At 32.7% G+C, this 17,964-nt stretch overlaps 1 protein-coding gene across 1 annotated transcript in view; it reads left to right on the top strand.

The window, feature by feature from the left end:
• RIMS2 (regulating synaptic membrane exocytosis 2) overlaps window positions 1-17,964 on the top strand; it is a 364,820-nt gene that overhangs the window by 127,795 nt on the left and 219,061 nt on the right. Inside the window, exons 12-14 of the mRNA XM_045805820.2 lie at window positions 8,002-8,070; window positions 14,030-14,186; window positions 15,862-15,978. Of these exons, the coding sequence (XP_045661776.1) occupies window positions 8,002-8,070; window positions 14,030-14,186; window positions 15,862-15,978 (343 nt within the window). The remainder of the gene's footprint in view (window positions 1-8,001; window positions 8,071-14,029; window positions 14,187-15,861; window positions 15,979-17,964) is intronic.

The following is a 17,964-nucleotide window of genomic DNA, read 5'->3' as shown; positions in this document are numbered from 1 at the left end:
ATTCAAGTCATACAAAGTATGTTATCTGACCATTATAGAATTAAATTAGAAATCAATAATAGAAATATCTCCTGATAATCTCCAAATATTTAGAAACTAAATAGCACTCTTCTACATAACTGTGAGTCAAAGGAGAACTCAAAGGGAAAATAAAATGTATTTTGAACTGAATGAAAGGAAAACACAACATATCAAAATTCATGGGGTACAACTACAGCAGAAGACAGATGGAAATTTAGAGCACCAGATATTTATATTACAAAAGATATTTATATTACAAAACATAAAAAGAGAGAGAGTGCAAATTAAACTCAAGTTAAATAGAAGAAAGGGAATAGTGAAAGTCAGAACAGAAAGCAGTGAAATAAAAACCAAAAAGCAGTAAAAAAATTAATGAAACCAAAGTTTGACTCTATGAAATCAATAAAATTAGTCAACTTTTAGGCAGAATGATCAGCAAAAAAAAAAAAAGAAAACAGAAATTACCAATATGGGAGAAGAGGTGATGTTGCTACAGATTCTACAAACACTAAAGGGATCGTAAGGAAAAGTTATGAATGACATTATGTCGATACACTTGACAACTTGGAAAAATAGAAAATTTATTTGAAAGGCAGAAACTCGATGCTCACTCAAAAAGAAATAACTTGAATAGCCCTGTATCTAATTAAAGAAATTTAATATGTGGTTAAAAACTTTGCCACAAAGAAAATTCAAGGGCCAGATGGCTTTACCAATGAGGCGTACCAGACATTTAAGGACAATATAATACCGTTCTACACAAACTCTTCCAGAAAAATGTATATTTGGGAAAACTTCCCAACTTGTTTTATGAGAGAAACGTTACCATGATACCAATACCTGACCAAAATACTAAAAGAAAGAAATCTACAGACCTTATAGAAATTATGGCAAGTTTAGCAAATTAAATTTTGAAAGATTTAGCAAAAGAAAAATTTAGCAAATTGAATACCACAATACATAAAATGGATAAGGTAGCATGACCAAGTAGTGTTCATCCCAGAATTCAGTGTTTATTTAACATATGAAAATTAATGTTATTCATCATATTTTAAAAAATTCAAAATCATTATCTCAAGAGATTCAGAAAATCTTTTTCTGAATTACAAAATCAAACATCCATTTCTGTTAAAAAAAAAAAAGGAAAGAAAAGAAAGAAAGAAAAAGAAAAGAAACTCTAAGCAAAGTAGAATGGAAAGGAACTTTCTTAAAAAATAGGTAAAGCACATTTATCGAAACCTACAGCTGAATCATACTTAGTGATAAAAGACTGAAACCTTTCTTTGTAAGATCAGAACAAGAAAATGTTGTCCGTTCTCCCTACTTCTATTCAGAATTGTACTGTAGGTTCTAGCTGGTACATAAGGAAAGAAAAAGAAATAAAATGCTCCCAAATTGAAAAGGAAGAAGAAAAATGATGTTGAATACTACATCTTCATCTATATAGAAAGTGAGGTGAAATCTACACAAAAACTATTATAATTAAAAAGTGAGTTTATGAGCTTGTTGGATACATTTGTATTTATATGTACCTTCAATGAACAATTGAAAATTGAAATTTAGTAATACAATGCCATTTAAATGTGTCAAAAATATGAAATATTTACGGGTAAATTTCACAAATGTGTAAAAGATCTCTAAACTAAAAATTATAAAATACTGTAAAATCAAATTTTAAAAGACTTAAATTAATGAAGAAAAATACTCTGTTCCTGGGTCAAAAGAACCAATATTATATTATGTTAATTTTCCCCAACTTGATCTACAGACTCAATTCAATTAAAAAATCTCAACAGGCATTTTTGTGTAAACTGACAAACTGACTCTAGGACGTAATTGAAAATATTTAGTATCCAAAATTGCTAAAAATCTCTCCCACTTCCCCTGCTTGTGTTACCTCTTTCACTGGCTGGCTCTCTGTCAAATAAATAAATAAAATCTTTGGAAAAAAAAAAAAGAAATACAAACTAACAGAAAAAAATAACTAACTGAATTCCTGTAACTACAAATATTAATATGTTAAAAGTTGAAATAAATCTTTGATTTAGAGAAAACACTAGACTCAGACATTCAAGTAGTTCATATTTAATATTAACATATTATTTCAACTTAATAAAACTCTTGCATAATATAAATAAAGTAGGAATATTTCCAAGCTCATTTACAAGGAAAACATAACTTTTATATCAAAAATCTACAAATCCATTCCAAAAAAGGGAATTTATAGTCCCATTTCACTCTTAAATATAAATGACCAAAAAAGCTACTGTATACGGCAAATCAAATCCAATAGTTTTACAAAACTCTATAAATGTCATTGTAGACATTTACAGATCAAAGGAGAAAAAATATGTTCATTTCTTCATAATGAATTAAAAACTTTATAGAATTCAACAGAAATTCATAATGATATCTGTTAGCAAATTATGAATTAGAAACTTCCTCAATCTGATAGAATGTCTACTAAAAACTTACAGGAAATATAATCTTAAATGGCCAATGATAGAATTATTCATTAAAAAAAGCATGAACAGGAGTGTGATTGTAATGGAGAGTCTAGTGCAATAAGAAAAGAAGAATTTAGAAATAATAAGGATTCAGGGGCGCCTGGGTGGCACAGCGGTTAAGCGTCTGCCTTCGGCTCAGGGCGTGATCCCAGCGTTATGGGATCGAGCCCCACATCAGGCTCCTCTGCTAGGAGCCTGCTTCTTCCTCTCCCACTCCCCCTGCTTGTGTTCCCTCTCTCGCTGGCTGTCTCTATCTCTGTCAAATAAATAAATAAAATCTTTAGAAATAATAAGGATTCAAAGGAGAAATAAACTATCATTATTTATAGATGATATAATTATTTTCCTTAAACTCTGAAAATAATATACTGACAAATTATGGTTTACCAAGATGTCTGGATATAAGAATAATATATAAAGGTCAGTTGCATTTCTATACACCAGTACAAACAGACATTCTTTAAATAATAACAGAATATCAGATACCTAGGAATAAATCTAACAAAAGTTATATAGAAGAACTACAGGAAAAAAATTAATGTTTATTAAGAAACATTAAGGAATACCCGAATAAATGGATATATGCCATAACCACTGATAGGAAGACATTATTGTTAATTTCCCCTATTTGACATACATATTTAATTGAGTTCTAATCCTATCAGATATCTTCAAGGACCCTGATGAGTAGATTCTAAGTATGTAGAGGACTAAAGGGCCAAAAATAGCTGGAAGGATTCCTTTGAGAGCAGGGAGGAGAAACTTTCTCAGATATCAACATTTACTGTAGTTCACACGGTGTGTGTCTGGCATGAGAAAAGATCAGTCAGTGGAATACGATTGAGAGCCCAGAAGCTGACTCTACTACATGAAACGGTCTTTAATAAGGATCTGAGGTAACACGTCAGACCCAGAGAGGAGAAGTAAATGATTTAATAAATTGAGCTGGAAAAATACTATCCATAAAGAAAGAACATAGATGAAATTGGATCCCTGTCCTGCAACATGTACATAAACTTTAGGTGGACTAAGGACAGATAAAGTTAAGTTTCAGTCAGGAAGCTGAAGAGCTGTTAGAGATACGAAATAAAATATTTTTTATAAAGTTTAAACTACAAAATTGCAGAAGAAGCTGGGAGTTCTTTGTCAGAAGGTTTGTAAGGGAATGATCGAAGAATCTGAAAAAAAGTCATGTGCCAGAAGCAACAGAGAGGACCTAGTGAAAACATTTGAAGGGCTTTTGCCTCTTCTGTTCATTAGGGGTCTTGAAGTCGTTGTAGGTCATAAGGAAGGGTTGGGAAGGAAAATGCATGTAAACCTTCCCCTCCTGCTGTAATTTTAAGGGTGACCTGCAGAAGAAGGTCTGTAGGTCCTTTGTCATGGATCTGCAGATGTGCTTGGCACAGGACTGGGGAAATCTGAAGAAAGAGGTCTAGCAGGAGCCAGAGAAGCATCTAAAATCCCAGACTTGGTTATATCATACCTAAAAACCAGAAAGAATTGGAAAGAATTGAAAAACCACAATTATCATAACAGTCTCTCACAAATGTGACCTACAGAACTGATGAACTTGAATAAATAGAACATTCTCCCAACAAATAGAGAATGTACATTCTCTTCATCTATAAATGAAACTCATGTAAAATGTTGCTGTAAGTTTTTAATACATGCATATGGTATAAATTTAAAAGTAAAAAAAAAAAAAAAATCTCCCCCAGCTGTTTCTCAAACATCTAGTTCTCCTTACTTGAGTGAAATGCTGTTACCAGTTTTGGTATGTTTGCTCAGATAGCCTATGTTTACATAAAAAAATATGTATGGGTTTTTCCTCCTTTTTTCTAACATAAATAGTACCATTATTGTGTATCTTCTGATTTTTTTACTTTTATCTCCATTCTTTTAGTATTTATTATTGAAATCACAACCTTGCACACTTAACAAAGTAACATTAATTAACATCTCTACTATTTTTTCCAAACTGCATAAATATTGTAAAATCTGATTTGTACCATCACCCCTGCTATTTAACATATTATTGCCAGAATTTTACTCTGCCTCCCAATTAGTAATTTATTATGTCATTTTGTTCATTCAGAGTTTGTTTAGATATACCTGAATTTTTACCACTTTCTTTGCTTCCCACCTTTTTTTCATTTTATCCTCCCCTCTTTTTTTTTCCTGGGATGAATTTCTCTATTTTTAGAGTACACATATTTTAGTAGTGCTTTCAATGAAGATCTGGAAACAGGCTGTGTTTTTCTGAATATGTCTTTATTTCTTTATTCCTGATGAAAAGTTTAGCTATATATAAAATTCTAGAATTCCTTTTATTCACTCTCTCTCAGCATCCTGACAATGTTATTTTAATAACTTCTGACTTCCAACCTTGTGGAAAAGTCTCTCCATTTATTTAACTTTTCTTTAAATTGTTAGCAGTTGTTATGAGTTTAATTGTGTCCCACCAAAAGCTTATGTCCTACCCCCAGTACCTAAGGATGTGAACTTATCTGTAAATAGAGTTAATACAGAAGTAATGAAGTTTTTACTTTTGAGGTCACTAGGATAGACTTAATCCAATATGACTGATGTCCTTATATAAAGCGGAAATTTGGATACAGATAGATGTGAACAGAGGGAAGACAACGTGAAGACATTCAGGGAGAGGATAGCCATGTGACTGGAGGGCTGTATTTACAAGTGAAAGAACGCCAAGGATTGCTAGCAAACCCCAGAAGCTAGAAGAGACAAGGGAGGATTCTTTCCTGGAGCCATCAGAGAGGGCATATAGCACGGCTGACACCCGATTTTGGACTTCTACCCTCCAGAACTGTGAGACAATAAATTTCTGTTGTTTGAAGCCCCCCAGTGTTTGGTACTTTGTTGCAGCAGGCCTAGGAAACTAATGCAGCAGTGTTTTGTGGCTTGGAGGTGTACATGTTTTGCACATGTTTCGTTACATGTATTCTTAGATTTTCCATGTGCTTTGGTAAGTGATAGTGGCTTTGAAATTTATTTCTAGTTGTTCATTGCTATTCTCTAAAAAATACAGTTCATTTTTGTATGTTGATTATGTATGTATTCTGCAATCTTGCTAAATTATTAGTCTTAGTAAGTTTTTTATAGCTTCCGTAGGAGTTTTAATTTACATGATCCTGTTACCACTTGCTTTCCCATCCGTGTGCCATTCATTTATTTTCCTTGCTGTGTTTTACTGTAATGCAAGTGCAGTGTTGAGCAGAAAGGGTTGGAGTGGGCATTCTTAGTTTATTCTTTGTTTTAGGGGGACTACATTCTGTATTTCATAAGTAAGTCTGATGTGAGCTATAGGTTTCATGAATGGGGTAAGCGTTTTCAAATGATTCTTCTACATCTGTTGAAATGATTTTAAAATTGCATGTATAAATGAAAAACTCTAATATAAATAAACTAGAAAGAAAAATTAACAAATTAACCACTGTTGAAGAAAATTCCATTGTAATTTTCTCTCAATCACTGATAGATCAAGCAAACAAAAATTTAGGAAAGAAACAAATTAACAAGTTTAATCTCATGCTCAAAAAAAGAACTCTGCGTCTAATAGTTAATGAATTTATATTCCTGTTATATCCATGAAACATTTGTAAGAATTATTAATATATTATTTAATAATTCATCTTCTGACTAATTTCAAAGACTGGAAGACTTGACAAATACAGTCTGTTTTTTTCAGCACCAGTATTACTATGTCAATTTAAAAAAAAATAAATCCCCTCACAAAGGCTGATAAAATGAACTTCATTTTTTGCTGGTGTCATTCTTCTCTTCCACCAGAGGCAGATCTGATTCTTGACCAACACTAAAAGCATGTAATCTTTATGCTGTAGTATGTATGGCACATTAAACTATCGTTATGCTGTCCTTGAGCATTCACGTTTACAAGGTGAAGTCTTGTTACAAGATGAGTAGCAATTCTTATCATGTCTCTCTTCAGTAACTTCATCTGTGGTATCCTTTTTTTCCCCAAATCCATTTAGAAAGTATACACTAATTCCATAAATCCTTTTATGCTCAGTCTTTTGGGATATTGCGTGGTAATTGTAGTTTCCATATCAGTTGGGGCTGTAAGAGCCTATGATTTGATTGGGTTTAAAGTTTTATGATAGAAGGCTTTGGAAGGAATATAGCAGTGAGCCCATTCAGTGGGGCCACATGATCAAAACAGATCAATGTCTTTTATGTAACCATTAAAAGGGGGAAAACAGTTCCGGCAACAGACTCTCCTTTCCCAAGAGGGCAGGGGTTAAAACAAACAAAAAAAGATTGAAATGTATAGAATATTTCTAAGGGGAAGTTGGAAATATTGGAGGGCAATCCTAGAATGTCTAATCATTGCTACTTTAGGTACCTTATAAAACATGAGCTTTCAGTGTTTTATATACGTTACAGGAAAGCATTTGTTTTCTGATAACTGAATTTGGTCTATTTAATGAATAATGTGTGGTGTAAGTAGACTGACAAAAGCAGTCATTTCTTGAAGTAGCAATGCTGTTTTCATTTATCATTAAGTATTTTCTGATTGTAAGGAAGGAAAAAATACTGTAATAAGGGATTCTATTGTGTAAGATGTGCCTATTTTTGAGACACATGTAGGAGAAAAGATACATTAAAAAACATCACATGTTTATATGCGTATGTGATATACTTCATAATCAAATGTGAAGACAATCGGCTTTAGCCATCAGTTCAGTGCTATTTTTGCCATAACATGATTAACATTTTAAAATTTTGTAATAGAGGTCTTAATTATGTTAATTATTACTGCTCTGTTTGAGGCTATTTCTTAGAAAATAAAACAATTGTGTGTAATTAATACACAATTTAGATGTATTAATAAGTTTGTAGATGATTTATTTCTCATTTTCTTTTCAAAGCAATGGAGGAACAGCTAAACTAATACTGAAAGAAGATTGTTTAAGATGTCTTAAATTATACTTCTCTATGAGTGTGAAAAATGAAGAATTGGGTATATTTAATTTATTAGTCATGCGTTTTAGAAAAAGGCACATGAATGCTCTTGAAATAACATTGTTTTGCTTTGAAATTTATATAGACTTAAATGCCTTTGTCTAAAAGCATCTGAAACTGACTTAACTTAGCTATTTTTAACTTAGCTTTTTGTTCAATAGATTTTATCAATCAACATTAAATCGCATACATATATTATTTGGTATTTAATATTATTTCAAGCTTTAGGCATTTGGGAAATTTATTTTATACATTTTAAGCATAAAATTTAAGAATAATATCTTCACATTATGAAATATGAGTAAAAATAAGTGTGAGCTCATAATGACTTTCCTTCTCTCTCTATTTTTTATTCTCAAGTATTTCATTCAAAATTCTTTCACTTTTTTTTTTAGGTTGGTGAGGAGTTTTTTTTTTTCTCCCCCTTAATATTCAGCAATTTTAATTATTTCTATTGTTTGCTTCATAGGGTCAAAAAGAATAAGTGATAGTGAAGTCTCTGACTATGACTGTGATGATGGAATTGGTATAGTATCAGGTAAGAATTTCAGAATTATTTTATAGTAATAAGAAGGAAGGTTATTCATCATTATCTACCAATAAACAGATTAAATAATATATAAAATGAGAAAGAAATAACTTGCCTGTTTATCCCCTCTCACCCCAAAAAAACCACCTTATGGCAATTTAACCATTGAATAATTCCAGTTGCTGGAACTCTTGTATCAATTGTTAAACTGAATATTCTTTTACTGAAAGTGAATACTTCTAAGTTTTCTATTTTTAAACTGCTAAATCATAAGGATTTTACCATAAATTTGAAAAGTTATTGTATAATTGAAACTTCTTTATACTGCATAACAGTGTGAAAAAAATAAAATCTTTTTGACGTCACCAACATTCTCAAATATGTCAAATATTTGCGCTTTGTGAAATTTTTTTCATTGTTGTCATGTTGATTATGTATCAGGCACAGCTTTATTTTCAAATTATGGTATTGTAGTTGAAAATCGTGCCTGATTTATGGTTGGAAATTTATTTGATGACTTAAAAAATATGAAGATGATTTCAAATCCTCGAAATCTGTTACTATTAGAAAGTTGAAGCATCACCAGATTCTTTTTTTCTTTTCCATATTCTTTTTATCAACATGAAAATCAGGATTATGGTGTTGTGGTTTTGAAATGTTATCTTTTCATAGGCTCATACCTTTAGTAAATTACATATACCTAAGTATCATGATAACTAAGATTTAAATGTTAATTCTGTTAAAAAATACTTTTCTGTGTTTTCTTTTTTTAATGTCCTTTTTGTTTTAAGCTCCGTCATTAACAGTAGTTTCAATAGAGACTAAATGCTTCAATCAATCATTTATCAAGTAATTTGGCTGTCAGATGAAGCAAATAATCCTTCTTATCCCCCATGTGAACTAGCATTTTAAACAACTAGTGTAACTCTAGACACCAGCAAATCTGTTAGTACTTCGTTCCCCATATGCAGAGATTCGTTTCCAACTGCATGTTATACATATCTGTCGAATGCAGAGTATCTGTTACAACCATTGAAAACCCTTTTAACCTGAACTATCAGCCTTTTCTCAATAATGAACAGTTTCAGCTGCTTTCTTTAATTTTTCCAAGTTTGCAAGGCAGATGTCCTGAAAATTAACTATGCCAGGGGTAATATTTCCCATGTGCTTACTTACTTTGTTTACTCTGACTAATTCAAGTCAGAGGTAATTTTTTATATTTGCATTGCTAATATTATTCTTCAAAGTAAATAGAAACTTTGATTGATATTGAAATTTAGGGTTCTCAGGGAAGCAGCTGCTGGCCTGGATTTTGTGCCCCAATGGTATGCTGAGTAGGGAAGAGAGAATGATTGTAAACCAGCTATTCTCTGAACCAGTTGACTCACCCCACAATGCAAATAAATGGAATATATATATAAAATATGAGTTTATAGCCACTTAGAATGTTAGTGTTATTTTCTAATCTGACCTGAAATAATATACAAGTACATGTAAATAATTTATTTTCCACTGGGAAGGTAGAGTGATGTTTTAATAATTAGCTCTTAAATGTCACATGTAATATTCTGATTTCCTAAGTTAATTACCTAACCCTGATACTCATTTTTTATTACTTCTGAGTAGCTCTTCATATTATTAATAATGAATATTTTCTTAAAACTCTGTATTTCTTTTTAGTTTTCATGGGACTGCATTATTTGAATTTTCTTCTTGTGGTAACTCTTCCTCCTTTTCTCAATAGTCTCCTTTAAACTCCATAGTCATAACTCTTTTCTCTATATATATTCCCTTACCTTGGATTTCAATGATGTTCTTTTTATGAATGTCTCTCAAAACTTTATTGACAGTCCTAATGCTTTTTACAAAATTCTTTTCCGCATGTTTAGCTTTTTGCCCATGAGGCTGAAAATACTGTTATACTCCTCCTCTCCAAACTGGTTAACCTTCTAAACTTCTCTCTTTGTAGTATACATTTTTTCCCAAAGATTTTATTTATTCATTTGACAGAGAGAGAGAGAGAGAGAGAGAACAAGATTTTATTTATTAATTTGACAGAGGGGCAGAGGGAGAGGGAAAAGCAGGGTCCCCACTGAGCAGGGAGCCCAATGTGATGGGGGGAGTGAGAGGGATGTGGAGTGGGGGGGTTCAATCCCAGGACGCTGGGATCATGACCTGAGCCCAAGGCAAACGCTTAAGCTTAACCGGCTGAGCCACCTGGGAGCCCCTTTGTAATATACTTTTAACTTCCTGGTGGGCTAATCAAATGTTAAGAGTCATTTATTTCTTCCCTTTTTTGGTCTTGTATCTGATCACAGATTGTTGTTGGTTCATTTCAGAATATCCCCAGACTCCATTGTTGGACTTTTCCTACATTCACTACTCTAGTGATCACATCTCTTTAAAGTCCCATGCCTTCAAATAGTATCTGTATGCTAAACTTCCCACATGTCCAGTCAAAAGCACTCATTTGTATTTCAAATTTTTATTTTCTGCTGCCCATTTGACATCTGTGCTTGGAAATGTAGTAGATATCTTCAACTTGACATGTCTAAAACTGATCTTTCCCACCAAACCAAGTTATTTGATGGCAACTCCATTCTTTTACTTGAATTAAAATTTTAGATTTGTTCTTGTCCTTCTCTTCCTTGTATGTCCAACATCAAATCTTATACAATATTGTCCCGATGCCTCTACCTTCAAAATATATCCAGAATCTGACTACTTTCCATGTTTCCATTGCTGTTGTCCTGGTTCGTCTCTTGCCCGAATTATTGCCTTTCTTCTTTTAGTCTATTCTCAGCATGGCAACTGAAGTGATCCTGTTTAAAGAAGATAGGTCATAGCCAGTTTCTGCTCAAAATCCTCTAATGGGTAAAAAATCACTCAGATCAAATGCCAAACATCTTTACAAAGCAACATAAGGCCCCACGTGATTTTCCTCCTTCCTCCAAGTGTCTCTGATCTCTTCCATTGCTCCACTGCTAGCACCCTCTTCTCCCTGCTGTTGTGAACATGTTCAACTGACTCTTATCCTGGGGTTTTTGCACTTGTCTTGCAACCCTCCTCTCTGTGTATCCTCTTGGCAAAGCATCTCACTTCCTTCAAGTCTTTCTGAAATGTCAGCTTCTCAGTGAATCCTTTCTGTGCCCGACCACCTTATATAAAATTGCAAAATCCTTCCCTATTCTGACATTCTGATCTCCCTTGACTCTGTTTTGTTTTCCTCTTAGCAGTTAATCACCTTCAAACATATCATATAATTATTTATTAGGATTTTTATTGTTTCTACCACTCCAACTGGGTTTGTTTTGTTTTGCTCACTCTGGCTCCTGGAATAACATGCCCATACAGTCATAAATACTTATTGAATGGATGATTGTATTGATTTTTTCTATGTAGTCTGTTTCCACTACCAGTTGTCATACTCCAAAGTCGTACCACTAGCTCTATGTGGCTATTTATATTTAAATTGATTTAAAATAAATACATTAAAAATTCAGTTCCTCATTAACACTAGCCAGATTTCAAGTGCTCAGTAGTCATGTGTGTCTAGTGGCTACCATATAGGACAGTGCTGATAGAGAACATTTTTATCATTTTAGAGAGTTCTGTTGGACAATCTGTTCTACATTTTATAAGAACAATTAATCTTGCTGCAATCTCTCTAACCTTTAGTTTGAATTAAAGTATACTGCTGTCAGCGTCATCTTCCTAAATTATTTCTTTGATCATAAAAGATAAATGTAGCCTAAGAGCACAGTGAGAGCTTTGGGAGTGAGATAGAATTTGCTTTTAATCCCAGACCCTGTATTTGACACTTAATTTAAATTTCTTAGTAAATTTCTTAATGTAAATTTCAGTTTCCTCAAATATAAAATGAGGATAATATTTTTTTTAAAGATTTTAGTTATTTATTTGTCAGAGAGAGCACAACTAGGGGGAGCAGCAGGCAGAGGGAGAAGCAGGCTCCCCGCTGAGCAGGGAGCCTGATGCAGGACTAGATCTCTGAACCCTGGGATCATGACCTAAGCTGAAGGCAGATGCTTAACCAACTGAGCCACCCAGGTTCCCCAAATGGAGCTAATATTATCTTCTTTGCAGATTTGGTTCTTTCACATCATTTAGAGATTCCTGAAAAAAACCTTGTGCTCTGCAAAATCGTGGACTAAAACAACAGGGCATCTGGGAAAACCGGTTAGATCGGACCATTCAAAACTCATGTAGCTTTGTAATCAAAACACTAAAAATAAAAATACATGTAATTTTTAAAAGTCGTGTTAACTTTTAAGCAATAAAAATATTAAATGTGGGATTTAAAATAAAATGAAGGTATCTAGATGGAAGGAGTATGTCTAGATGGAAAAGAGGATAAGTCTGCACGGTTATGGTGTCAAGGGAAATATTCACAAAACCAGGAGGAACCCATGCAAGAAATACTTCTAAGAGGGAGTTTTTTTGACCAAAGTGAGCCAAAAGGAAGAACATGGGATGAACGAGCATCATATGTAGTTCTGTATTTCTCTAGCTTTCTGCATGCAGCTGTGTTAATGTACTTTGCTTTCAGCTGCTATTATTTGGTGGATAGAGTGGGCACTGTGGGTGCTCCATGCATATCCTCTTCAGTTCAGCTGCTTTACCATCTCCAGTGAAGGCTGGCTGCTCACAGCTCACAGCTGCCCCATTTTCCGGAGAACTGGCCTTAGACAGACAGAAAACAATCTCATCCCCTTCCCACTGGCAGCCTTCAGTCATGACTGGCTAACATTGGAGTACTAAAGTCCAGGACCCTTGCTTCAAAGTCAGAGCAACTCTGGTACAGTTCACATTCCAGAGCCTCCAGTGGAATCAAGCTGAGATCACATTCTTACTTAGTTTCTCCCCGTGCCCTGTTCTGCTTATGTCTTTCTCTTGAGACCGCTGCTTCAGTCGTTCGTGTGCACACAGATCTTTCTCTTGCTGCATTCCTTGGGAACCTCACTTCAGATAGTACTGCAAAGTGTGAGCGTGTTGGGGAAAATCGCATATGAACCAATACTTTTTCTGAGTTATTTCTGAGACAAGTGTTTTAACAGAACACTTTGTACAGCACCTCGCAGAGTTCCGGCACATTGTGAAAGTCAATAGCGGCCATGATGAGCATGATGAAGATAACGGTGGGGGGGATAATATCACTTCCTGCTCAGAAATGTTCAGGTTTTTTCCATTAGAAGCCTTATGATGTTTTAGATGTACACAACATGGGTCAAGCCTACTTTTACTGTTTATTTCCCTACTGCTGCCCCACATGGGACTGCTGTTTTTCTATGAACTTTGAATTCCTTCTATTTTTCTCTCCGTTGGTTAAATATCCATTGCTTTCTAAGATTCATTTGAGTTCTATCACTTCTAATACACTTTTTCTAAGTGTGTCAAATCATTGGGCTGTTTCCCTCCTCCAAACTGTCGTGTTTTTATTCTCAGGCATCTATTGTATGTCAACCGTGTCAATCACTATAAGAAAAGCAGTTTACGTAGGTACTTCAGATGATATTCAGAATACTTCTAATGTTGTTTATCTCCTGAAAAAATAATCATAGGCTTCTAGGAACTTTTGGGAAGTTAATAATTTTGAATATTTATAGTTGTTGAAAAGTAATTAAAGCTCTTCTAGTTTATTGAAGAGGTGAAAATGTTTTTATGATGAACTTGCCTCTTTTAGTAAAGATAACTAACTGTATATAAAGGTTTTAGTCTAACTATCACAGTGCCTTGGACATAGTAGCTATCTAAATATTTGTCATTCATTTTTAATTTAAGTGTTCGCAAAATACTATTTTATGGTGGTATTATGTTTTATTCATTATGCTTTACATTTAATATATTCAGAGGCTTTCAAATTCACTAACATTTAGTTTTTTCACTAAAGTACAAAATGCAAAAGGACTTATTGGGGAGATAACTGTATTCTTAATCTTTGCACCTTTAGATTATCGACACAATGGTCGAGATCTTCAAAGCTCAACATTATCAGTGCCGGAGCAAGTAATGTCATCAAACCATTGTTCACCATCAGGGTCTCCTCACCGAGTAGATGTTATAGGAAGGACTAGATCATGGTCACCCAGTGTCCCTCCTCCACAAAGGTAAGAAACCATATACATTTTATTTGTAGGATGGTATTAAAAGCCCACTTATCACAACAAATCATCAATAATTTCTAAAGGTAATAAATTCTTGCAGAAGAAAGTTACTTGAGGAAAAACAAATATTTCTTCACCAACCTAAATATTGAGAGTAATATGAAAATAGGCTACTTTGTAACTTTGGCAGATGTGTGTATTCTTCTATGTGAAAGTTCAAAATCATAAAGAAGACCCAGCTTTCAGTTACATATCAATACTGAGCATATCTAGTTAGAACAAACCAACTATACTCTTGAATGATATAGGTATTGATAATTTAAGAAATAGGAGAAAATAAGCATCTGATGGGGTTTTGAAGTTAGGAGCAATCATGCAAAGAATAAAAAATAAAAAGCACAGGCAGAGGGAAGAGTGGCTCAGAAAATCTACAGCTCTAGGTCTTATAACTTGTAAAAAACTCTATCATCAATCTAGTTAAGTACAGAAAGGCTTACAGGAGTAAGAGCCATGGAAATAAAATATTTACTAACAAGAAATATGTACATAATTCACATTTTATAGACTTGCAAAGTTTAAGAAAATTTGAACTCTTAGAATGATAATCTTATAATGCCTATTTTGAACGAATAATTGAGTTAGTTTTAGATTTAGACTTTTTCCTTATGATTTTAATTTTTTACATGCTATTAAGCTATCTAAGAGAACTTAAGATTTGTTATATTTATAAATTTAATTTATTTAGTGTATAAGGTAACTGCTAGAAAGTTATTACTTAATTTAGACCATTGAAATAATTAGAAAGAAAATACATTAAGTTTATAAAAATTTAAAATGATTGAAGATGTTGAATTAACTAAGTTTGTAAATGGGACTAAAATTATTAAAAGTCTTCTGAAAAGTAATTGCTCAAATGTGGTAGACTTATCAATATAATAATATTTGTAATCTGAAATTTAAGGTTTAAGAGAGAACTAGATTTTGGATTTTAACTTTAATAAATTAAGCCATTTCTTATTTAAAAAAAAAAAAAAAAGGATGCTTGACTTTTACCAGGGAAAGAATATTTGAACACACCTAAAAAAAAATAGGCAAAGTTTTAGAATAGATTCAACTGCACCTGACAGAAAGCCCATACTAACAGGAGCTATGTAAGAGGCTTATTCCATCATGAAAAGAAGTGTGTAGGTTGACAGTCCTGGGCAAGAATGGTAGCGTAAAAAAAATCATCATTGATCATTTATAAAGACTTCAATTTGGATTTTAAAAAAAGATCATAATCATTTTCCTAAAACAAGATACACCAATATTATCTGTAAGCAACAAGCTGAACTCATTTTCTCCACAGATTTATTCTTCCTCCTGTATTGCATATAAGAATCACTACCAGAAACCTGGGAGTCATCCATTAATAATTTTTTGATAATCCTTATCTCTATCCCCATTGATATCACATTTATGTGTTTATCTCTGTTATAACAGCCGTCTCCTGACTTCACTGTCTACCTCCAGTGGAAATGTATCCATTAGCCCGAGGTGCAATTAGTTAAAACGAAAAACTTGGACTTGATGTTCCAGTGATTTTTGTCTTTCTACTTTCTTTATTAATAAGCCTCATTTCTTAGTATAGTGTATGATTATGGTTCATTAAGATGTTTAATGGATTTTGCTATTTCAGTCGGAATGTGGAACAGGGGCTTCGAGGGACACGCTCTACTGCTGGACATTATAATACAATTAGCCGAATGGATAGACATCGTGTCATGGATGACCATTATTCTCCAGATAGAGACAGGTAAATAGGATTAAATACTATTAGACCTTATAATCGCTGCCTTCAGGAAGAAGGTATTACCATAAAATATTTTCATCCAGAACTCGGATGTGTGTTTTCTTAGCTTCTAACGCCATTTCCTTTACAATGCCTACATTCGTTCTTATGACCACCATGTTAAAAAATAAAACAAACAAGAACAACTTTTTCTTTGGTTTAAAAAAAAATCATCTTGCGCTTGCAGTTTTGGTCCTTCATTAAATCAAGCCAATTAAGCTAATGAGTTTGCACATGAGGTTATAAGGATAATTATAATGAAAATAGACATTTCATTATTTTCTTGTTATCATAACCAATCATTACATATAAATATACTTCATGAGACAATAGATTTAAAGTCTTTACATTCATCAGGGAAACCAGTGTGACTTTTTTATATATAGAAGTATTGACACAAGTCTGGTTTGTTTAGGAAACAGACACAAAAACTGATTCATGAAGAGGTTTTTCCTCATGGCTTTCAGTAAACCTTTTAAGCTTCTTAAAGAATTATGCTTGTTGATTGTTGTATTTGGAGAAATTCTCCAAATTTGCTCCATTAAATGTGACATACTTGGAAATAACATATGTTTCAATGCATCAATCACATTAATAACTATTAATTATTAACTTAACTTTTTAAGTTAAACAAATTGATTAATCCTTGAATTCATGGTTTGGTTCTATATAAAGAAATATGCTGCGATATTTCCCCCACACTGTCAAATAGGTTTGAGGTAAGGATTAGCAAAGAAAGTTTAATTTACTATTCAGAGAATATTATGATAAAATAACAGGGTAACACAGAAGTCTCTTTGTATGGGACCTCAACCAATTTTAATAACTTCTTAAATCAACTGACCTGAGAAGTTCCCAATATTTATCATTGTCAATATTTATAAGTTTAATTGTTTTCATCTAAATGTAGGGTTATACTCAATTTGGGCTTATAATTTCATTGTGTTAAGTACACTTTTCAAAAAGAAAAGATAGGGAACATCTATCCTAATCTTCAATAGTGTCAAACAAGTATTGGCTTTTGTGTCTGAGATCTAAGAAGAAATAGGAAGTTATTAAATTAATATCTTTATTAATTGTTAAATGAAAGTTAATGTGGTATTTTATTTCTTTTAATTTGCTTAACTTTTTCATAGTGATCTGTGTCTTTATGGGTAATTACATGTGTGGGACCTATAGAAATTGATTCACATCAAGTATGATACTAGTGAAAGAAAGATAACTGTATGGGCATGATTAGGAGTTGGAAGAAGTCATATTAGGGTAGGTGAATGAGTATTTTTATTACGTTATAGAATTCCAATAAGTTTGTTCATCTCTGGAAATTATTTATATAGCAATTCATGAACTCCTTGTTCTTTGAAATTTTGTTAAGGCAATGATGAAAGAAAAAAGTCTGGAAATGACTTAAATCCTTCACATTTACACAAGTTCTTTCTTTAGATGAGAAGTGGACTTGGTATTTTCTCTGAAGACAATATGGTCTAAATCTTGCAGAGAAGAAAAAAATAAAATTAACCTCAAGAATTATATTTACAAACAAAAATAGTCACTATCATGTCAACCATATAATAATTTACCAATATTTTAAGACAAATGGCCATAACATTAATGATAAAAGACTTGCTGTTAAATCCTTGGCATATAGCTATTATAGTCATAACTGATATGTCATTATATTTTTTCTTGTTTACTTTTATGAATCTTTTAGTTTGACAAAAATGTTCAAGTAATTCAGAAGTTTTGGAGGAATTTGACCCCTGGGGTTTCATCACTTTTTTAGAATGCTGTGAATTACCGAATCATAATTACTCCTAATTGTGAGCTGTTTTAATTTTTTTTAAATAACTAAAATAGAATTTCTTTTAAATAGGACTATAAAACTATTTCTAATGTTATTTTTGAGTTATCCGTGTAAACATTACTTATTAACATGAGGGATCAAAAATC

The sequence above is a fragment of the Ursus americanus genome, chromosome 9 (assembly GCF_024610735.1).
Source record: "Ursus americanus isolate L20-20 chromosome 9, mUrsAme1.1.p, whole genome shotgun sequence".
Lineage (NCBI taxonomy): Eukaryota > Metazoa > Chordata > Mammalia > Carnivora > Ursidae > Ursus > Ursus americanus.
Note: the sequence above shows the minus strand (reverse complement) of the source record. Positions and strands in the feature narration are given on the sequence as shown.